At 52.5% G+C, this 21,983-nt stretch overlaps 8 protein-coding genes across 8 annotated transcripts; 4 read left to right on the top strand and 4 right to left on the bottom strand.

Annotated features, from left to right (window-relative positions):
- Positions 1-17: 17 nt before the first annotated feature.
- Positions 18-4,643, bottom strand: N7489_011550 (PE repeat family protein; the record flags this gene model as incomplete). The annotated part of the gene is made up of 4 exons (XM_056717299.1): positions 18-3,640; positions 3,689-4,237; positions 4,258-4,429; positions 4,497-4,643. The coding sequence occupies 4 exons, from the start codon at positions 4,641-4,643 to the stop codon at positions 18-20; spliced, it is 4,491 nt and encodes a 1,496-aa protein (XP_056564921.1).
- A 3,006-nt stretch (positions 4,644-7,649) lies between these two features.
- N7489_011551 (MFS transporter) lies at positions 7,650-9,453 on the bottom strand (the record flags this gene model as incomplete). Its single annotated transcript, XM_056717300.1, has 3 exons — positions 7,650-7,949; positions 8,022-9,028; positions 9,093-9,453. 3 exons carry the CDS (start codon positions 9,451-9,453, stop codon positions 7,650-7,652), a joined length of 1,668 nt encoding a protein of 555 aa, XP_056564922.1.
- Positions 9,454-10,610: 1,157 nt separating this feature from the next.
- On the top strand, positions 10,611-11,621 carry N7489_011552 (putative thiol methyltransferase; the record flags this gene model as incomplete). Its single annotated transcript, XM_056717301.1, has 2 exons — positions 10,611-11,096; positions 11,265-11,621. 2 exons carry the CDS (start codon positions 10,611-10,613, stop codon positions 11,619-11,621), a joined length of 843 nt encoding a protein of 280 aa, XP_056564923.1.
- A 123-nt stretch (positions 11,622-11,744) lies between these two features.
- Positions 11,745-12,713, bottom strand: N7489_011553 (deubiquitinase OTU2; the record flags this gene model as incomplete). The annotated part of the gene is made up of 1 exon (XM_056717302.1): positions 11,745-12,713. One exon carries the CDS (start codon positions 12,711-12,713, stop codon positions 11,745-11,747), a length of 969 nt encoding a protein of 322 aa, XP_056564924.1.
- A 322-nt stretch (positions 12,714-13,035) lies between these two features.
- Positions 13,036-13,998, top strand: N7489_011554 (short chain dehydrogenase/reductase family; the record flags this gene model as incomplete). The annotated part of the gene is made up of 4 exons (XM_056717303.1): positions 13,036-13,065; positions 13,116-13,350; positions 13,410-13,713; positions 13,779-13,998. The coding sequence occupies 4 exons, from the start codon at positions 13,036-13,038 to the stop codon at positions 13,996-13,998; spliced, it is 789 nt and encodes a 262-aa protein (XP_056564925.1).
- A 682-nt stretch (positions 13,999-14,680) lies between these two features.
- Positions 14,681-17,127, top strand: N7489_011555 (alpha,alpha-trehalase; the record flags this gene model as incomplete). The annotated part of the gene is made up of 5 exons (XM_056717304.1): positions 14,681-14,809; positions 14,884-14,956; positions 15,018-15,139; positions 15,195-16,936; positions 16,998-17,127. 5 exons carry the CDS (start codon positions 14,681-14,683, stop codon positions 17,125-17,127), a joined length of 2,196 nt encoding a protein of 731 aa, XP_056564926.1.
- Positions 17,128-19,148: 2,021 nt separating this feature from the next.
- N7489_011556 (isocitrate lyase 1) lies at positions 19,149-20,955 on the top strand (the record flags this gene model as incomplete). The annotated part of the gene is made up of 4 exons (XM_056717305.1): positions 19,149-19,352; positions 19,418-19,573; positions 19,630-20,525; positions 20,595-20,955. 4 exons carry the CDS (start codon positions 19,149-19,151, stop codon positions 20,953-20,955), a joined length of 1,617 nt encoding a protein of 538 aa, XP_056564927.1.
- A 396-nt stretch (positions 20,956-21,351) lies between these two features.
- On the bottom strand, positions 21,352-21,973 carry N7489_011557 (nuclear transport factor 2 family protein; the record flags this gene model as incomplete). The annotated part of the gene is made up of 4 exons (XM_056717306.1): positions 21,352-21,588; positions 21,652-21,723; positions 21,798-21,868; positions 21,952-21,973. The coding sequence occupies 4 exons, from the start codon at positions 21,971-21,973 to the stop codon at positions 21,352-21,354; spliced, it is 402 nt and encodes a 133-aa protein (XP_056564928.1).
- Positions 21,974-21,983: the final 10 nt, after the last annotated feature.

The raw sequence follows: 21,983 nt of genomic DNA on the forward strand, positions 1-21,983 counted from the left end.
CAACAATCTCTATGGTCTCAATGGGCAGCAATCGCTCTCCAAAGACTCTTTAGCTTCGACTCCTCTCGGGGAGGAGATTCCTCGCGTCTGTGGCGACGATGATGGCGCGCCTCTCTTGTCTCCCTGGAACGCCGGGAGGAGCCCTCAGGCCTCTTCTCCCTCTCTCTCTCCATATCTCCCTCTATTTCCCGTTCACGTTCGTGCTCACGCACACGCTCCCTCTCCCTCTCCCTTTCCCTTTCCTTCTCCCTCTCCCTCTCCCTCACCTTCTCTCTCTCCTTCCTCTCCTCCCTGGATCGACCATGCTCAGCCGTCGACGAGCGTCGCAATCTCCTACTCTCAGTGCGCTCAACGCGCTCACTGCGCTCAGCACGCTCAGTGCGCTCGATGCGAGGAAGCTCCTCTTCGCGTCTTGACCGTGATCCACTAGACCGACCATCAGACTGTCGCTCTTCATGCTCCGCACGACCGTGACGGCTGCCACTGCTATGACTTGTCGATGACCGGCGTGGTCTTTCAATGGGCGGCGAAGCCTTAGTGGCATTCAGACGCAGCAAAGGCCCATTGGTATCCGATTTGCCTTCTGTCATGTACCGCAGGAAGGCGCGGGGTTTGGGCGTGGGTATCGGTGTTGATACCTGCTTCGATGAAGAGGTCCTGGTTGAGCGGGCTCGTTCGAGAGGTTGGCTCGAGGGAGTGTCAGAGGTGCGGCGTTTGGATCTGGATTCGATGACTTCGACATCCATTTCTGGTTCCATTGCCCTCTCCTTCTCCCTCACCTTCTCCTTGGACGAGCTCTTCGAGCGCTTCAGTTTCTCGGGGGCAGGAACGCCACTGCGCGCTCGTTCCTCGGCGAGAGCGCGCTGTTTCCGTTCCAATTGGGCTTTCTCGTCGTGTTGGCGTCGCGCTTCTTCCAGTGCCTTCGCCCAGCGGTTGGCGAGGATGCCTCGCTCGCTCTTCTGGCGCTGGAGTTGATCCCGGCGGCCTTCAGACGATGTCTTGGAGTGTCGACGCTCACCCTCGATCGGCGAGCTACGCTTTCTGCGGCGTCGGGAGTGGCGGGCTGCGGCTGCTTCTGCGCTTTCGCCCAGAGGCCCAGCGTCGATCATCTCCACCTCAGGCTGGGTGTCAGCTGGGGGTGGTACTAGTTCGTCGGGCGCCACTTCGTCGCTAGCGGTGATAGCGACTGGCTCAGCAGGTGGGTCTTCGGCGGGGAGGGCTCTGGCAGCCTCGGGCTCGTGAGTTGGCTCCTCTGGCGGTGTCTCAGGCTGTGCCTCTTCCGGTGTTGGAGTCTCGGCTGGGACTGCAGCTGCATCAACCTCTGGTGTCTCAGCTGGGGCCTCCTCCGGAACTACCGGAGGAGCCGGGGATTCCTCAGGTGCCGGAGTCTCAGCTGGGACTGCTTCGACAGGCGCTGGCTCTTCGGGCGTTGGCTGGTCAGCAGGTGTTTCCTCTGTAATTTCCTTTGGTGCCTCATCGGGTACGACCTCCGGTTCTGCTACAGCTTCTGTGGGTGTCTCGGCAGCGGGTGCTTCTTCCACCGGGGCAGGAGCAGGTGCCTCCTCTACATGATCTGCGGCAGCGGGGGCATCTTCAGTCGCTGCTTCCTCTTCAGCGCGAGGTGCCTCGGGAGCTTCGGGAATAGGCTCAGCGGCAGGCTCAGGAGCGGGTTCAGCAGCTGGTTCGGGAGCAGGCTCAGCGGCAGGTTCAGGAGCTGGTTCAGCAGCTGGTTCGGGAGCGGGCTCAGCGGCAGGTTCAGGAGCTGGTTCAGCAGCTGGTTCGTGAGCAGGCTCACCGGCAGGCTCAGGGGCTGGTTCAGCAGCTGGTTCAGGAGCGGGTTCAGCGGCAGGCTCGGGAGCGGGTTCAGCGGGAGGTTCAGGAGCAGGTTCAGCAGCTGGTTCGGGAGTAGGCTCAGCAGCTGGTTCGGGAGCAGGCTCACCGGCAGGCTCAGGGGCTGGTTCAGCAGCTGGTTCAGGAGCGGGTTCCGCGGCAGGCTCGGGAGCGGGTTCAGCGGGAGGTTCAGGAGCAGGTTCAGCAGCTGGTTCGGGAGTAGGTTCAGCGGGAGCTTCAGCAGCAGACTCGGGAGCTGGTTCAGCAGCTGGTTCGGGAGCGGGCTCGGTAGCAGTTTCGGGAGCAGGCTCAGGAGCAGGTTCAGCAGCTGGTTCGGGAGTAGGCTCAGCGGGAGCTTCAGCAGCAGACTCGGGAGCGGGTTCAGCGGCAGGCTCAGCAGCAGGTTCGGGAGCAGGCTCAGCGGCAGGTTCAGGAGCCGGTTCAGCAGCAGGTTCGGGAGCAGGCTCAGCGGCAGGCTCAGGAGCGGGTTCAGCGGCAGGCTCAGGAGCTGGTTCAGGAGCTGGTTCAGCAGCAGGTTCAGCAGCTGGTTCAGCGGCAGGTTCGGGGGCGGGTTCAGCGGCAGGTTCAGGAGCTGGTTCAGCAGCTGGTTCAGCAGCAGGTTCGGGGGCGGGTTCAGCGGCAGGCTCAGGAGCGGGCTCGGTAGCAGGTTCGGGGGCAGGCTCGACTGGAGTGCTTTCTTCGATGGGTGCCTCTTTGGGGGTTTCCTCAACTGGTTCGGGCTCTACAGCTTCCACCTTGTCCTCCGCAGCAGCTTCGGGTTCGGCAGCAGGTGTTTCCTCAACTGGCGTAGCTTCCGGCTCTGGCTCCTTGACAGTTTCCTCGGGCACCTTTTCTTCTGCTGCAGGTGATGCTTCAGGCTCCGGCGCTGCTTCGGTGGCTGGTTCTGGTTCTGGTGTTGTTTCTGGCACTGGCTCCGCCGCTGTTTCGGCGGGTGGTTCGGGCGTTGGCTCTGCTGCTGGCTCTGGCGCTGGCTCTGACTCGGCTGCCTTGGCGGTTTTGCCCTTCTTGCCCTTCTTTTTCTTCTTGCCCGCTGGCTTTTCCTCTGGCTTTGGCTCCTCCGCGGGTGGCTCAGGTGCTGCTGGCTCTTCTGGGGTTGGGGTATCAGGAGGATTATCTGCGGGCTTTTCAGGCTCAGCTTCAGGCACCGGCGCTGTTTCGGCAGCTGGTTCCGGTGTTGATTCTACTGCTGGCTCTGGTTCGGGCTCCGCCGCTGCTTCGGCAGCTGGTTCGGGCGTTGGCTCTGCTGCTGGCTCGGGCTCTGGCTCCGCTACAGGCTCGGGCTCAGCTGTAGGCTCGGGCTCAGCTGTAGGCTCGGGCTCCGCTGCAGGCTCGGGCTCCGCTGCAGGCTCGGGCTCCGCTGCAGGCTCGGGCTCCGCTGCAGGCTCGGGCTCTGGCTCCGCTACAGGCTCGGGCTCAGCTGCAGGCTCGGGCTCCGCTGCAGGCTCGGGCTCCGCTGCAGGCTCGGGCTCCGCTGCAGGCTCGGGCTCGGCAGCTGGCTCTGGTTCTGGCTCGGCGGCTGGTTCCGGTTCGGGTGCTGGCTCTTCGGTTGCCTTGGCGGCCTTGCCCTTCTTGCCCTTCTTTTTCTTCTTGCCCGCTGGCTTTTCCTCTGGCTTTGGCTCCTCCGCGGGTGGCTCGGGCGCTGCTGGTTCCTCTGCAGGTGCTTCATCGGCCTTCAGTGCATCTTCCCCATTCTCTAGGGCGTCTTCGGCGGCCGCTTTAGCAGCAGCCTCTTTCTCGGCTGCTACTGCCTCAGGATCAACGTCTAGATCAAAATCTGGGAAGTCTTCATCTACATACTGTCAGCTTCGTAAGATCTAATGTAAGTTTGGCCACTGACCGTTGTTGCCATTATCACCTTTTTTCGCGCCTTCGCCTGCTGGAGCATCTTCTTTCCCCTCGGGTTTTGCGTCTTCTTCAGGCTTTGATTCCTCTTTAGGCTCTGCGCTGTCATCGGGCGCCGCACCGCCTTCGGGTTTAGATTCATCTTCAGGCTTTGGGTCGCCTTCGGGCTTTGGATCCTCTTCAGGCTTGGCTTCCTCTTCGGGCTTGACTTCCTCTTCAGGTTTGGCTTCCCCTTCAGGTTTGGCTTCCTCTTCAGGTTTGGCTTCCTCTTCAGGCTTGGCTTCCTCTTCAGGCTTCGCCTCCCCCTCAGGCTTGGCTTCACCTTCGGGCCCTGCACCGTCGTCAGGTTTTGCATCCTCCGCGGGTTTCGCGTCCTCTACGGCGGCCTCCTTGGAAGCCTCGTCTGGATTCTCTGCATCTGGCGCTGGCTCATCCTTGCCCTCATCCTTAGCCTCTGGGGCAGCCTCCGCAGAATCTGAGCATTGTATGTTAATATCAAGTACAAAACTTAAAACATGGATTCCTCGATGATAAACCCCATCATCTTTAGAAACATGCACTTACCTGTAGTCTCAGCGGGCGGGCTGTCATCGCCACTTGGCTCAGCGGCAGGGGGATCTTCAGAGGCAGGGTCCTTCTCCGGTTCGTCGGTGGTGGGCTCCTTGTTGTCCTGGTTTTGGCCCTCGGTCAGATCGGTCGTTGAATAGGTGACAGGGTAGAATTGGAAAGATTTAGTCTCATAGTCAAAGGTCGAATATTGACGTTGGACCGATGCATATGAGAACTGAGGGAGGTCGGCATACTTGTAAGTCATCCTCAACAGCGGCTGCCGCCGGGTCCGGGGCAGGGTCGACGAGGTCTTTGTTCTCTAGTTCAGGGGGTGGTGCAGAACCGGCGGGAGGGCGATTGTTGTTTTTATTGTTCTTCTTATTCTTCTTCTTACCGGCCATTATCCCCGGTCAATGACGTATCATATATCGAAAGCCTGGGCGAGGCTAACTGGCGCGTGATGTGACGAGAACCGGCTCAATGGGAAATTGACAAGCCGGCTTGTCGGGTACGATGCACGGAAAAGTATGGGGCGACAAGGGAAATCGAGGAACAAAAGATACAAAAGATGGACAATTGAGGAGTGTGAAACTGGGTAGGGTACCTCATGTATTAGAGTACTAAAAGGGAAAGGAAGGATATGCTTGTTTCTCTGGTGACACAGAGGTCGCATTGGACGGTCATGGTGAGGCAGCGTATAATAGTTCGCCTTCAATGCGGTCGGATGGGACGACAACAAAGTGCATTACGGTCTTGGGCCCTTGAACGTCACCAATGAACTGCCCGATGGAGTCAATTGTCATTGGGCCACGTCGGTCGTCGGGTCTCCATTTCCAGGGTGGTTAGTGAGGTCCGGTGCTTGGTTAGGGCCGGGTGGGAGCAGTACGAACCCCACCTGCAGGAATAGCTGCAGCACCAAGCAGTAAATGGCGATACGGGATTGGGGATCGGAGGGCACATCGGTCAAGATAGGAAAGGTAGTGCTGCAGGAGCATGGAGAAACTGGGTCTGTAGAAGTGGGGTGGATGCCACCGAATGAATTGGATTGAATTGGATTGACTTGATTTTTTTTCCCCTTGTTTTTGGTTTGTTTTTGGGCCTGGATACTACACATAGACACATATTGCGACGAGAATAGAACTGAATTGGGCCGAGGGAACTTTCGTAGATGTACACAGAGCCACGAAGGCAATGTTTCAGTAGCGAAATCGATGGGCGACGCAGAGGTGATGCAGACCCATTTCTGCCCAACGTGTCCCGGTAACGGCGGCAAATAGGATGCAGGCGTACGAAATACACCGGTGGAGAGACCAGGGCAATTAACCTCGAAAGGGATCCGGTATTAGGGAGAGCAAATATCGGAATGGGACTTCCAGCAAAATTCTGCCTTATTCATAGAATCAAACTGGAAAAGCGAAACGGGGTGGTTGGGGATGAAGTTGTTATGGAGCTGATGGAGTCGTGGATAGTGGAATCTCCACTCTCGACACCGACACTTCAGAGTATTGTCCAAGGACATTAATCTTGTGACACTCGACTGTAAGGGAGTCAGCAGTTGGAATGGTGATGTAATATGCAGTTAGATATCGTGGACTGCATCAATTAGACATCAATGTCTGAAGTAAACGAAAAGGTCGCCGAACACAGAGTTTCTCGGGGTCAGGTGATATTGCGCATTGGATTTGGACGTCAAACTCTCCCTCTCTGCCAACTTCGATATTCTCACATTCCAATTCCGCCTATAACGGTGTACGGAGTACAGCCGATCATATGCGGTATTCGCGTCAATACCGGCCACTCCTAAACCAACACGTCCGCCAATTCCTGCTTCCAACTTGGTCCGCGTACGGAGTCCACTAACAGACCCCACGGCTATCTGATTGATTTGTCGTCTTACAACAGCTTCGTCACTGGGATCCTCTTCTTTCAAAATGACATATGTGTTCAATTCGACCTAATGTACCTAAGGGTATAGATAAGTACAAAAGCCAACACTCGAGTCTAAAACGAGCTGCATGCATGCCCAGGCCACTTTTCTCTTTTCTAGCGCGTCATCTCGGTGCTGATTTTTCGTGCCATTCCCCGATATGTTGTACTTCCCGATACAAGTCCTCAGCCAAATTGCCAGATGGGGCTATGTATGTATGTACCCAACTCCATGCAGCGGGCCGAGCATCCATGCCGTGTTGCGTGTGGTTAGCAATTGTCCTCGAGGTGAACCCATCGGATTTTGTAAATACAATTGGTTGCTTTGTTTCTATTCTCAGAATCGGGCCAGGATTATTGGGTTCTTGTGGTCGTTTCTGGGTACGTTGGACTCCTGGACACTTGGACTCTGTGTTTGGGGTAGATGGGCATAAACGTAGCTCTTTTTTTTGGGCAAGATGTTCCTTTGTCACTTATGCACTTGTAAGGAGTATGCCGATCGGAGAGGAGAGGTCTAAAGGCTTTCATCCGATGTCTGATATTTGAGATTGCAACTAGCGAATGGATAGGTCGAGTCATTTGTGGTATATGTTGTAGTTGAGGGATGTTGCCGGCATCGGATCTGCTAGAGAGTAACCCATGCGAAAAAAGAAGTAAAAAGGGGGAAAAAGAAAACATTGGCATCGGGGAGATTGTTTGGTCACCAATGGAGAGGTTTGCGATATCGTTTGAAAGAGCACTTCGTGCACAAGTTGTAGACCCTGGTGACTCCAGCACATAGACCCCTCTACTCCGTTATCCCGTCGGCGATCTCCCCTTCCCCTTATTGCGGATGCATCGAATGTTCGCTAGAAGTGCTGGCTAGTCAAGAACATGGCGTGATGAAGCTCTGATTGGCTGCCTCACTTCTTTTCATGCGGGTGAGTTATACATGTAATATTATTCAGATCTATATCGCTTTTCTATACTCCGTACCAAGTGAAAACTGAAGCACACCTATGGATGTAGGTAAAAAGAGAAACATCGCTAGCCTCACCGTATGCAATCAATTGCACCTGGTAATCGAAGGACCTGTCCTAAAAGACACTAGAAAGAGCAGCCTAAAAACATCAGTCCACGGGTTTGCTCTTACATATAGCGTCCCTCTTTTAGGGTTGCCAATAGATCAGACTATCAAGGTCTTACGTCGCCAAGAACAGAGGCGACATAATCGGCTCCTGCTGGGGATACATAGATAAGAAGAGCATAGAAGGACCGGAGAGCGGCTTAGTACATGGTGTGTAGATGAAGAGACAGAGTCAGGTATAGAAATTTTGTGCTGGTGAGACGTATGTGCGAAACAGAGACAGGCCGTCACATGTACCGACACCAATTTGTGTACATGTTGGCAGGCCAGGCCCTTACCACTTCTAAAATTAATGTAAAAATATGCTCAAACGCTAGAGATAAAATACAGCCTAGTAATACGGAGCAAAAGCAACTCATGCTCGCATTTCTGCATCCAAAGTCTTTCTCCACTTGGGACCGTTGACTCTCATCAGGAAGATGACGGAGCTACTTGCGAAACTGACGAGGCCGAGGATGGTGAAGAGCCACCCGTTGCCGATGCCGTTGATGATTGGGGCAGTGACGACGGAACCGACGCAGGAGAAGATGTTTCGCATGAAGTTGTTGAGAGCTACGCCTTCCGAGGACTTTTTTGGCATGAATTCGGTGAGCATGGTGGTCACCATACTGAAAATGAGCATAGAGCCCATACCAAAGAAGAAGTTGGCAATCATCTACCAGATCGGAGTTAGTGGGTTCACGTTGTACTGATGTGCCTTGGGGGTCTGGGCTGAGAGTTGACATACCGGGACAAGCCAGAACACCCCCTTCTCCGCCGTCCAACCATACCAGATCAGGGCGGCCGGATACAGGAAGGCTCCAAGCCATGCATTCTCACGCATTCGGTCTTCGGGGCGTAATTCCAGTCTGCCTTTCTCGTCGTACCGATTTGCTTTCTTTGCCTCCCGTTGCATGATGCTGTCCATCCATTTGCCTCCAAATATACTGGTCACCATGTAGCCCAGCGAGTTTGGAATGTACAGTAAACCAACGATGATGGTGGAGAAGTTGTATGGTGCCTCTGCGAAGGTATGCTCAACACTGATATTCAGGACATAGAGGGAACCGAAGGCGACACTTGCATAATACACAGTGAGAAGGACGGGGAGGAATCGGAGGTAGAGAATGATTTTGAGCGGATCAATGAAGACCATTTTCATCGTCTTGAGCCACCTTGCAGTGGACCGAACAACCTGCTGCGACGAGACTCGACTCAGCGGGCGGCTGATGGCTGGATCGTCGTCCTCAGGTTCAGCCAGCACAGGCTTTTGCACAGACAACGTCTCGGGAAGAGCGAATAAGATAAAGATGAGAGTGACAGCACCAAACGCCGAGAGGAACCACATAGTGCTCCGCCATCCCCAGCGCTGAGCTAGGACACCGCCGATAATGGGTGCAAACAAGGGTCCACACAACGGACCTAGATAGAAGATACCCATGGCCCGTCCTCGCTCCCTGGGTTCCCAGAGATCGGCGATGGTGCCAGCACCAACCGCCTGGACAGAAGCAGAAGCGCCACCACTCAACATTCGCATTACAACCAGCATTGCGATAGAATCTGAGATGGCACAAAGGCAGTTGAAGACCACGAAGAGGGCAAAAGAAGTTAAATAGATGGTCCGTCGCCCAAGTCGCTCGCTGAATGATGACCACCACAATGGGAATATCGACATAGCTAGCATGTACAACGCGATCGACAGATTAGTGATGGTGGTTGTCGTATTCAACTCCTTGGTTACTTGTGATAGTGAAGCTGATAGAAGATTGGTCAGATTAGATATAATCAGAGGAATACCCAATTTGTATTGGAGACTCACGAAGAAAGATCGCGCTGCCCATTGGTGCTGTGGCTCCGGCGAGGGCAACGACAAATGTGATGAACCATTTCATTCCGCGAGTATATGTCTTCGGATTTTCAACCTCCGATACCAATGCCAACTGCCCGAACAAGCCTCGGCGCTTGAGTCGGGCGACCTTGACCGGAGGACCAAGCTCCGTCAGTTGGCGTTCTAGGCGAGGAGGATTCTCTGGGTCATGTTCTTCATCGACGGTATTGCTGGAGGTACCCGATAGAGAGTGATTATCGTCAACCTCCGGTTTTGGTTCGGTTATGATTGCCGGATGTTCTCCAGTGTCCGAGGATGCGACGATGCCGTCGGGCTCAGGTTTCTCATGCATATTGGATGTATATTAATAGGGGGGAAATTCGACTTTTGCCAATTGAGCATAGAATAAATCTGAATCCAAAAAAAATAAGGCGCATAAAGCTTTACAAAGGGTAAAGTCTTGAGTTTTAACAGAAGATCAACCCTGTGGGAGCCCTGCAGGTACCTGAACTTGGGCGCCTTCCAAAGATTGTCGATCTATCCCCCTTGGATATATCAGATCAGCAGGTATGTTTTTACAATGTTAAATGTTAACGTTGGATGTCCCAGGGGAAATAAAAGTGAGAGAAACGAAAGACCAGAATGCATTTGGAGATTTTCTGGACCGACAAGCACCGACGGCGACCGAGTGTGCTAATAATCGACCGAGTGTGCTAATAATATTAGTTATCACTCGCATTCCACCTGGGCAGGGCTCTAGTGTACATTCTCTATCCTATAAAGACGCGAGCCGGCTTATAGAGCCAGTCATCGTTGAGCGCGAGTGTGCCGGTCTTCCGTCGGCAAATTCTGAAGGGCCCCCATCCCGAGAGAGAGATTAAAGACTTGAAGTGGTCTAGATGTTCGATGAACAAAATCTATGATAGAACAGAATATGAAACTTTTTGGACGACTTAAAGTATTTAAAATCCAACAGTCGCAATATACCTAGGTACTTAAGAGGTCTTGGCTTTCGCTTAATATCCCTGCTTCCCCGGATGTTACCTTCGCCGTCTCAATAAATACCCCAGAGTCCTACTATTAGTATCATAAGCAGCAGGTCTACCAAGTGTCCACCAAGTGTCCATCACCTACATACCACGTACGCCTGTGGTAGGTGATGGGCCTGCCGGAATTATAATGTAGGACAAATCCACGTGTTGTGATATGTGGTGGGCGTACTTGCTACAGATCTGTCGTCAAAACAGAGAGTATACCGCGAACATCCAGAAACGTCTTCGTACGCCACCGGATCATATACCTTCAATCCAGGTGGATCTCAGAACCTTAGAAGGGCTCCGGGGATGCAAGGAGGTGATTAATAAGCCTGGTAGACTGGGCAATGGATCATTCCCCGAGGGCAACATGACATAAAGACGGTGAGCTCCACCGCATCCCTCAAGGTTGACACTCAGGAACAATTAAAGACCCCGTGAAACCACATCAAAGATCAAAACCATAACCATCGCAATGCAAACCAACATCGACTCAAAGGGGGTGCAGGCCCACCTCTCCCAATACAAGGGCGACAAATACGTCGATGGTTGGGCCGCCCTCTGGGACAAGGGTGACAATCTGCCCTGGGACCGGGGATTCCCCAATCCCGCCCTTGAAGACACGCTTGTCAAGCAGCGCCCGACAATTGGCGCGCCTCTCGCCACTGATGCACAGGGCCAGTCGTACAGGCGGAAGGCTCTCGTTCCTGGCTGCGGGAGAGGGGTGGATGTCCTCTTGCTGGCAAGCTTCGGCTTCGATGCTTATGGCCTCGAGTATAGCGCTGCTGCGATTGAGGCATGCAAGAAGGAAGAGACTGATAATGCCAGTTGGTATCGCGTCCGGGATCAGACTGTCGGCACGGGAAAGGTTACTTGGGTTCAGGGTGACTTTTTCGATGATGCTTGGTTGCAAAAGATTGGGGTTCCCCTGAACGGATTTGATATTATCTATGATTACACGGTATGGATTCCTTTCGTCCCTTGTATTGCTGTTTGGATGTCTGTCTATGCTGTGAGATTCATCGCAATGGAATTACATACACGGGATCCGATAACAAGAATGTTGTGTCTTCTTTTATCTATATCTCATGTTTCTATGTTAACTGTTCTCATGCTAACCATAATGCAGTTCTTCTGTGCCCTGGATCCGTCAATGCGACCCAAATGGGCGCTGCGGCAGACCCAGCTTCTGTCCCCTTCGCCAGCGGGCAACTTGATCTGCCTCGAGTTCCCCCGTCACAAGGATCCCCAATCCGGAGGCCCCCCATATTCTTCTTCATCGGAAGCGTATATGGCACACCTGAGCCACCCCGGCGAAGAAGTCCCCTACGACAATGGCGTCGTCAAGCACGAACCTCTACGGGCACCGAGCAAAGATGGCCTGGAAAGAGTGGCATACTGGAAGCCAGAGCGCACGCACGAAATAGGCCAGGGCGAGAATGGGGTGATCCATGACCGAGTCTCGATCTGGCGTCGTCGTAACTAGATCCGCCGAAAAGCCGAAAACCACCTAGCAAAAAAGACCAAGATAAAAATAGATCTGCAATTGCACAGTCAGGTCTGAACTGAAAAGGCCGAGGCAGAAATGAGATTGCGTTGATCTAGTAGCTTAGGACTTCTTCACGAGGGCATTGTAGTGTTCGCCGAGTCCGTATGTGTGGCGGTAGTAAGCGAGCCAGATAATGCGTTTCCGCTTCTCATCCTCGTCGAAGCTGTCGTTGTCGCCAGATTCGATCTTCTCCATTCGCCCATCCTTCTGTACAACGTTGATTTCCACTCCGTATGCTCGGGCAATCGCCTGCAGCTCCAACTGCCCTCCCCACTCGGCAGTCAATTTGATCTTCCGAGTATATGACTCCAGGGGCTCTTCCATGAACGCCTCGAAATCCTCTTTATGTTCCATAATGAAATCCGCCGTCACAGCTCGAACAGCTCGGTAGCCGTCGTGTTGCGGGGAGGCGACTGTGTCGATGCGTGACTGTGTGGCGGGCTGGAGGACGATTCGGCTTGGGTCCGGCCGCAAACCGAGTCCGGACTCGTCGAGCTGTTTGGCAACTGCTGAGTAGAGGCAGTGCCCATCCGGGGTCACTTCTATTTCCTTCAGACCCAGCTTCTTGAACACAGCGTCCATAACCTCTTGTTCGTCGCCTCTGTAGTTTGTTTGCGTTGTGGCTTCTTCTGCTGCGGCGGCTGACTGGGCGGCTTGCTCAGCTGCACGCCGCGCGAGACGGGCCTTTTGACGATTTGGCTTTTTTGGTTGGGATGCAGAGGAAGGCTCCGGGGTGGATTGGGCTGTTGGTTCTGCTTGCTGTGGCTCCTCGGCGGGTTTGTCCTGTTTCAAGTCCTCGTCATCTGCCGGTTGATCATCTTCCAAGCTGAGGCCTTCGAGGTTTTCAGTGGGATCTCCATTTAACTGCGCGATCTCGGCCTGCTGTTTCTCGGACAGATCGCGCTGTAATTGTTCACATTCATCGTTGACTCCTTTGCGGGTTTTCTTGGTGGCGGACTTTTTCTTTTGCGTGATCCGCCCTTGGAGATCCTTTTGCTCTTTGCGGTGTTTTGACAAAAGCTCTTCCATTGTGGTATAACGAAACGAAAGACAAATTCAACAAGTCTATTGTACTGGGGGTATATGCTGAACGAAAATAGCCAAAACACCTTGACCAGAGACCCCGCGAAACCCTGACGATACAGCCCTAAGTCGAATCCCAAAGAGGACTAGCGTGTGTATATCGGTACAAAGATATTCCAGGTCCGCGTGCCTCGGCTGGTTCATCAAGTACTCTCGGGCCCGTCGGCCTCGGGTATGGAGTGTAATGGGGTACGAGGGACAGATCTAACAAATGTAGCCTCTTGTCTTCTATCATTTTGGTATAATCAATCTAAATCACAATTTTACAATGGATTCCGCAAGTCTTTTCAATGTCAAGGTTAGATAGCTACATGCTCCACCTCTCCGACCATTCTAACGCGCCTATAGGGCAAAGTGGTGCTGGTCACCGGCGGAGCTAAAGGCATCGGTCGCATGATCTCAGAGGGCTACGTAACAAACGGTGCCACTGTCTACATCTCATCCCGTGATGCAAAGGCCTGTGAGCAAGCAGCCAAAGAGCTCAACGCCCTGGGCAAGGGCAAAGCTCATGCCATTCCGGCCAATTTCTATAAGCTTGAGGACGTGAAGAAGCTGGCCGAGGAACTGGGCAAGCGCGAGGACAGTAAGACATCACATCCAATGGAGGGCTATATTATTCTAACAACATGCCTTTTCTTCTAGAGCTCCACGTCCTCGTCAACAACTCCGGCTCGAACTGGGGCGCTCCCTACGATGAATACCCCTCCGAGGCCTTCACGCGAGTCCTCACCCTCAACCTCCACCGCGTCTTCGACCTGACCCAGCTCGTCACACCGCTCCTGGAGAAGGCGGCTACACCGGAGGATCCTTCTCGCATCATCAATATTGGCAGCATTGATGGGCTGCGTGTGCCCTCGCTCGAGACATTCGCATACAGTTCCAGCAAGGCCGGTCTGCACCACTTGAGCCGAGTGCTCGCAAACCACCTGGGCAAGCGAAACGTCACGTAAGTATATCTACTATGCTTCGCTTCGCTTTTTTGATGTATTGGGAGACTGATTCGGTTTGCAGCTCTAACACCTTGGCTTGTGGTCCCTTTGAAAGTAAGATGATGGCCGCTACCTTGAAGTCATTCGGTGACACTATCAAGGCTGGTGTGCCTCTGGGTCGCATTGGAACCCCACAGGACGTGGCCGGGGCTTGCTTGTTCTTGAGTAGCCGTGCCGGTTCGTTTGTGAACGGCGCGACTATCACGCTCGACGGCGGAAGCGCCGTCTCTGCCAAGTTGTGAACAACTGTATGAACAGTTTGGCTTTGAATATTCGTAAATAGCTGTGTTAGCACAAGCATTATTGATGTTGCTTTGTTAGATAGGACTTTAAGCTTATGGTTACTGGGATTCAGGGCAGAATCCCCAACATTCCAATGAATGGCTGGCTACCATATTCGTCCAAGCCACAACAGTCTTGGTTTGAATCACTGCTTCTAGCAAAGATTTGCAGTACTTATATTTACTTGTATTCGCATCCCAGGGCCTCGTCTTCGATTTGTTTCTAGAGTTGTTATCTAAAGGCTTATCAGCGCTGGAGCGGCAACATAAGTGGAGCGGCGACATCATCAATGTGAATGCCGTCATTCCCTTTCCACCTCTGCCAGGTTCATAACATATTTCTGTTTCAAGTTCTCTATCACTACCATCTCCTATCCATCCTAAAGCTTCAACATATCATCTGAATCCGAAACTGTCTTACTCAGACCAAGACTCCCCCGACTTTTCTGCTCAGATCGCGAGTACCCTCGGAGTACAGAGTGCAATTGCCCAGGTCATCATATATTGGGCCCATTGGAGCATCTGTACTTGCTGCTTTAAGTTTTTTTTCGACTGCCGGGAATAGTCGGTGTGGACGCATCCTTGCGTAACGCACATTCGGATTTTAAATTGTGCCCTCTCTTCTTCTTCCGCCACACAGACCATGAGCTCGTCAGATGGGCATACCCGGTCTGGTTCCAGCTCTACAGATCCTTTCTCCAATCCAGATGTCTACTATGGCAAGGATGACAATATCAAAAAGTTCAAGTCGAGAAGACGTGCATTCTCAGTGGTAAGCAGCCACAACGCTTGGACGGTACCCCGCGGTAGAAGGTACAGCAAGCTTACTTTGACTGGGATCTACAGGGTTTGAACGACTACAGCCGCGAAGACGTCAACCAATTCTTTGGAACCTTGCCATCTCGACGCGGTAGTCATGGTATGCTTGTTATAAATATGTCGGATATGCGGTTAGTGCAGGAGCTGACAACATCGGACAGATGAGGCATCGGGACAACCTCGGAAGTTCCTCATTGAGGTGGAGGAGACGCTTGCGACTCTCTTGAAGCAAGAAGATACGGACCAGAATATGCAGATTACCATCGAGGACTTGGGGCCTAAGGTATGCTTGATGGAGCATGGAGCCAAACATCCAGGACGACTGCTAATTGTTGTAGGTCATCTCGGTCGGGACTGCGGCATCATCCGGACATAAGCGCGTTGATGTGCGGGGCACATACATGCTCTCGAACCTCCTCCAAGAGCTTACAATTGCCAAAGACTACGGTCGCAAGCACATTATCCTTGACGAAGCACGACTAAGCGAGAACCCAGTAGCGCGACTGTCTCGTCTAATCAAAAACTCCTTTTGGAATGCCCTCACGAGACGTATCGATGGCTCCAACATTGAAGTGGCAGGTCGAGACCCCAAAGATTGGACGGCAGATCCACGACCTCGGATCTATATCCCGCCGGGTGCTCAAACGCAGTTTGAATACTACGAGCAAATCGCGAAAGACCACCCCGAGCTGCGTCTTGATGTGCAGATGCTGCCAGCTGCAATTACACCCGATTATGTGATGGGGCTCAACGACAAGCCCGGCCTACTTGCACTGGCCATGGAGAAGAAGCCCAATGACTCGACCGGGGAGACTGATTTAGTTGGTGTGCCGTTCGTCGTGCCGGGTGGTCGGTTCAACGAGCTGTACGGTTGGGATAGCTACATGGAATCTTTGGGACTGCTCGTCAGCGACCGCGTCGACCTCGCTAAGGGCATGGTAATCAATTTCTGTTTCGAGATCAAGCACTATGGCAAGATCCTCAACGCGAATCGATCTTACTACCTCACTCGCTCGCAACCGCCCTTCCTAACCGACATGGCACTGCGTGTCTACGAAAGAATCAAAACCGAGCCGGATTCAAAGGAGTTCCTGCGCAATTCTGTCCTCGCTGCTATCAAGGAGTACAACAGCGTCTGGGTTACCGCGCCTCGCCTCGATCCAGAATCCGGTCTGTCGAGGTATCGCCCCGAAGGTTGGGGCGTTCCCCCAGAGACGGAGCCCTCTCACTTCGTGCACATTCTCACCCCATACGCCCAGAAGCACGGAATGACCTTTGAAGAATTTGTCAGGGCATACAACGCTAGGACTATCGTTGAGCCCAAACTCGACGAGTACTTCATGCACGACCGAGCTGTCCGCGAGTCCGGCCACGACACCAGCTACCGCTTGGAGGGAGTGTGTGGGAACCTCGCCACAGTCGACCTCAACTCCCTGCTGTACAAATACGAAGTCGACATTGCACGGATCATCCGTGTGCACTTCAACGACAAACTCCCCATCCCAGCGGAGTTCCGCACACCCCAAACCCAGGACATCGAAACGGAGTCCTCTGCAGTCTGGGACCGGCGTGCGCGTAAGCGCAAGCAGCGCATGGACCAGCTCCTCTGGGACCAGGAGAAGGGCATGTACTTCGACTACGACACGGTCAAGAAGGAGCGCCAGGGATACGAAACCGCCACGACCTTCTGGGCGATGTGGGCTGGTCTCGCGTCCCCCGGGCAAGCAGCTATAATGATGGAAAAGGCCCTGCCCCGCTTCGAGGCGTTTGGCGGCTTGGTCTCTGGCACTGAAGAGTCTCGCGGCGCAGTGGGTTTGGATCGACCCAATCGGCAGTGGGACTACCCATATGGCTGGGCTCCGCAGCAGATGCTTGCCTGGACCGCCTTCCTCCGCTATGGCTATCAGGAAGATGCGGAGCGACTGGCATACAAATGGGTTTACATGATCACAAAGGCCTTTGTTGACTTCAATGGTGTTGTCGTGGAGAAATATGATGTCACTCGTCCTATTGATCCGCACCGGGTCGATGCTGAGTATGGAAATCAGGGCGTGGACTTCAAGGGAGCTCCGCGTGAAGGGTACGTTTTTGTTCTTTTTCCTGTCGTGAATACCATGAACACCTTGCTAATTCGATTGTAGATTTGGATGGGTGAATGCCAGTTACGTCTACGGGCTGGAGATTCTCAATGCGCACATGAGACGCTCGTTGGGAACTATCACTCCGTATGAGACGTACCACAAGGCAGTCGTTGCCCAGGACGCATATTGATTGAATTTGTGCTGTCGTTGCGTTACAGTCAAGAATGTTGCTGGGGGTGTAGGGGCGGAATGAGCCAAGGGGAGAATGGAAAATCCACGTAGAAGTGAGCAGGAAATGGACATCATCAGGCAGTGTTTACTGTCTAGCGCTGGTTTTTGGTTGTTACTTTGCACTCAGTCTTTCCCTTTGCCAAAAGAAGATCAATAAAATGAGAAAAAAGAATGGACGACAATGTGTATCCTCGCTTCACCATGTCAGCAGATTCATTTTGTTGCGCATGCCACGATCTATTATACTTGTAGTAAATGAACACCCCGCCAAATGAGCTTGACTGTCTGGAGTATACCCCAGCACCACAACCCGAACCAAAGCGAAAATAAGCCGATGGATGCCTCGGCAGAGCAACGCGTCCCCGACCGAAAAAAGACCGCATTTCAGAGATCCCGAAGGCGTCATTGTAGGCAGGGGTTTCCGTATCGAGATAATAGACGGGTGCGGAGCTGGGGATCCCTTGTTTTCCCGAGGTAGTTATCGTGGGCTCTGGGGCTGAAGAAATACCGTATGGGTATGGGTGTGTGGACATCGTTGTCTCGTTAAGCTTATCTGATATCTAATGTTCACCTGGGCATCCATGGAAGAGACACGCGATTCTTCGGGGTATAAGTGCAAGGATGGTACCAAAAATGTTTTCTATAAATGTCTTGCGCGGGGTCTAAAACTACATTGCTTCGTGCTTTTGTTCTAGACTGTCATCGTATAGTTCCTGATCTACTAGTCCTATCGGCGCTGTATGCGGTTAGTCTGGCAGAGCTCAGTTGTGCCGAGGTCCAACTTGTAGGGCCGCTCTGAGTCATTTTTCCTTGAGCAGAGTGGACCTCCTGCAATTAGATAGATGCATGTGCAGGTACTTTGAGAGTGTCATCTGTTCCGGTCTGGCTTCGTGTAGGTAATGAGTGCGGTTCCGCATATATGATAGTGTAGTGTACGGCATATGAGGATGATGGACTGTATATATATCCATGGATATAGCTAGTCGCTTCAAGACTATACAACTTGGATCTACGTCCATGTGGCATAGATAGCAAATCAGAAATATAAACATCCGAAAATGTCCGGAAATATCCGAAACCATTACATAGAAACTTTGAATACTCGATATATGAAGCATCTCGAGGATTGGTGGGGACCGGTCGAATACCGGGGCATGACAATACGGCAAGGATGACTCAGGCAGACATTTATTGGAATGTTGCTTCTGAGCAGTGTTTCTCTCCGAATGGACATGATTTCCTTGGCTAAACTGTAGTATGTACGACTTAGTATCGCCCAGGATTTCTACATATGTAGCTTATATGAAACTATTCCCAACATGAACATGCTCCGAACATTTATTGCAGTTGATGCACGTGAAAATTACGTTACGATATGTCTCGTATTGTCACAATAATAGCATGTGTCTTCGACGTCATCCGCCATTTTCCATACATTTTGACATCGAACATTAAACACTGAGTACCGACTTGAACAAGCAATAAGGAATGGGTTAAAGAGACCTGGGATTATATATCCTCTACTCCGTACATTCCAGTGAGATACCGATCACTGTGACATGGAAGATGCAAGTCAGCAGTGGCAAAGGGAGGTCCCATTAGACCGAGGATCATCAGAGCCTGGATCCTCTCTCCCGAGCCCAGTTGTACCCGCCTTCCGCCTTTCGGAGCGCTTTGCCCGTGAAACGACTTCTGGGATATGGAGAAAATACCTAGGCATTGGGGACTTATTGGTCTGACTCCCGGTGAGCCGAGAGTTTACCGACTGTGACGCATTTGAACGTTAAATAAGTACAGGCTTTTCTGGCTTGTGATCGCTTCTTCTTTTTTAACTATAGCCTCTCCTCTCTTCATCGTTATCCTTTTCCTTTTCTACAGTTCCATAATTGGAGTATTGGAACAGACGTGACACACTTCTTGCACGCCTGGATATACTGACTATATTTTCTTTACCCTTTCCCTGTATTATACCAAAAAGTCATGGGTCTGCACGAAGACGAGGACCGCCAGTATGCGGCAGAGGTTCAGGCCGTTCAGAACTGGTGGAAGGACTCTCGGTGGCGCTACACCAAACGCCCTTTCACAGCAGAGCAGATTGTGGCAAAACGTGGTAACCTGAAGATCGATTACCCGTCCAATGTGCAAGCAAAGAAGCTCTGGGGTATTGTCGAATCAAACTTCCAGGTAAGTTTAGTTGGGAAATATGGACCCATGATCCGATAGATACTAACTATACACCTCACGAATAGAACAAGCAGGCCAGCTTCACCTACGGCTGTCTTGAGCCTACCATGATCACTCAAATGTGCAAGTTCCTCGATACTATCTACGTCTCTGGATGGCAGAGCTCGTCTACCGCTTCGTCAACCGACGAGCCCTCGCCCGATCTGGCCGATTATCCCATGGTACGTTGAATATACTGACGGTATTTAAATGGACCGCATACTGACAAGTACTCCAGGACACCGTGCCTCGCAAGGTGAACCAGCTGTTCATGGCACAGCTCTTCCATGACCGTAAACAGCGCGAGGAGCGCGTTACTACTCCTGCAGGCCAGCGAGGAAACGTTGCCAACGTCGACTACCTGCGACCCATCATTGCTGATGCCGACACCGGACACGGCGGTCTGACAGCTGTCATGAAGCTGACCAAGCTGTTTGTTGAGCGTGGTGCCGCCGGTATCCACATCGAAGATCAGGCTCCCGGCACAAAGAAGTGCGGCCACATGGCTGGCAAGGTCCTCGTTCCCATCAGCGAGCACATCAACCGTCTGGTTGCCATCCGCGCCCAGGCCGATATCATGGGCTCCGACCTCCTGGCCATCGCCCGTACAGACTCCGAGGCCGCCACCCTCATCACTTCGACCATCGACCACCGCGACCACGCCTTCATCGTGGGCTCCACAAACTCAAGCCTTCAACCTCTCAACGACCTAATGGTTGCCGCCGAGCAGGCCGGCAAGAACGGTGCTCAGCTGCAGGAAATTGAGGACCAATGGGTCAGCCAGGCCGGTCTCAAGCTCTTCAGCGAAGCCGTCATCGACACTATCAACTCCGGCTCCCACGCCAACAAGAAGAGCCTAATCGACCAGTATCTCTCTGCCTCCAAGGGCAAGAGCAACACCGAATCCCGCGCCATCGCCAAGAACCTCACCGGCGTCGACATCTACTGGAACTGGGACTCTCCCCGTACCCGCGAGGGCTACTACCGCTACAAGGGCGGCACCCAATGCGCCGTCAACCGCGCGATCGCATACGCGCCCTTCGCCGATCTCATCTGGATGGAGAGCAAGCTGCCCGATTACAACCAAGCTAAGGAATTCGCTGACGGTGTGCACGCCGTCTGGCCCGAGCAAAAGTAAGTTCTCTCTCTGCACCCTGAGTTTCCCATATGATAGAGCCTTGAACTAACAAACTGTCCAACTAGACTCGCCTACAACCTCTCACCCTCCTTCAACTGGAAGAAGGCCATGCCCCGCAACGAGCAGGAAACTTACATCAAGCGTCTCGGCGAACTCGGCTACGCGTGGCAGTTCATCACTCTGGCTGGATTGCACACCACCGCGCTGATCTCGCACCAGTTCGCCAAGGCCTATTCGCAGAACGGCATGCGCGCCTACGGCGAGCTTGTTCAGGAACCAGAGATGGAGCAGGGCGTTGACGTCGTCACCCACCAGAAGTGGAGTGGTGCTAACTACGTCGATAACATGTTGAAGATGGTTTCTGGCGGTGTGAGCAGTACTGCTGCTATGGGTAAGGGTGTGACTGAGGATCAGTTCAAGAACTGATTTATGGTGCTCATGTTGATACCCTGATGGTCTCGGCTGTCTGTCTATATATGTGCTTGATGCCTTGCTTTTATTGATTGTGGCGTTTCCCTTTGCTTCTAACAGTCTTTGATTTGATTCCCTGTCGGTCTTACTCTCCCGTTGGATGAGTGAGGTGGCCGATTTATTTTGCATTTTGGAAATCGCAGCATATTGTCTACATATTGAATGAATGTGACTTTTGGAGGTATTCTGTTGAAATTACAGACGGAGGCTTATCGAAAGCTCTATAATGCAAAGTTCGCAAACCGTAGATGGACCTCGTGGAAGTCAGGAGGAAAGGACCATAACCTTGGAAGCCCAAGCAATGACTCAAGCGCTCCGCTCGGAACGGGAGACAGGATAGACGCAGACCATCTATGAACGTACAGCCCTGAAGATCTGGCTGTGGATGAAGAATCCACCCTTCAATTCAGGTATAGGCTGCAGAGAGAAAGTCGCCGAATAGGTCAATGGCTTACCAGGCCCATCATCGATCTGGGACATGTCGCTCACAGTTAAATTCCCAGTAACAACAACCAGAACGCCGTGGTTAGCCGATGGGGTAGCGTCTACAGACGTGATATGCGTCTTCACAGTCCTCATATTAGGTCCCTGAAGTCGACTAGTTAGACATGGATATTCACCGTATGTTCACTTTCAGTAAGAGACACTCACGGTTAAGGCTGATATGATCTCCTGCGTGCCTTGATGTTGAATGCCGTCCCATATTAACATCGACTCTGGATGCTACTCCAAGTCAGCTTTCTCTTCGTAGGTTCTATGTCGCCTTGTCTCCAGCGTGTTCATTGACTAGGACATACATATAACGAGTCCATGCTGCTCCTTGCGTCCGGGTTATTGAACTTATTATTGTAGTCCTGAACAAAGTCGTCTAAATGAAGTGAACAATAATTAGCTGGGTGGATACTTGGCAGAGTTATATTGGATCAAAATAGGGAAGTCGGGACTGCATACGGGATACTGCTTGGACATCCATTGTTGAACGT

Source organism: Penicillium chrysogenum (assembly GCF_028827035.1).
Source record: "Penicillium chrysogenum strain IBT 35668 chromosome Unknown utg000005l_segment0_segment0, whole genome shotgun sequence".
In the NCBI taxonomy this organism is placed as follows: Eukaryota; Fungi; Ascomycota; class Eurotiomycetes; order Eurotiales; family Aspergillaceae; genus Penicillium; species Penicillium chrysogenum.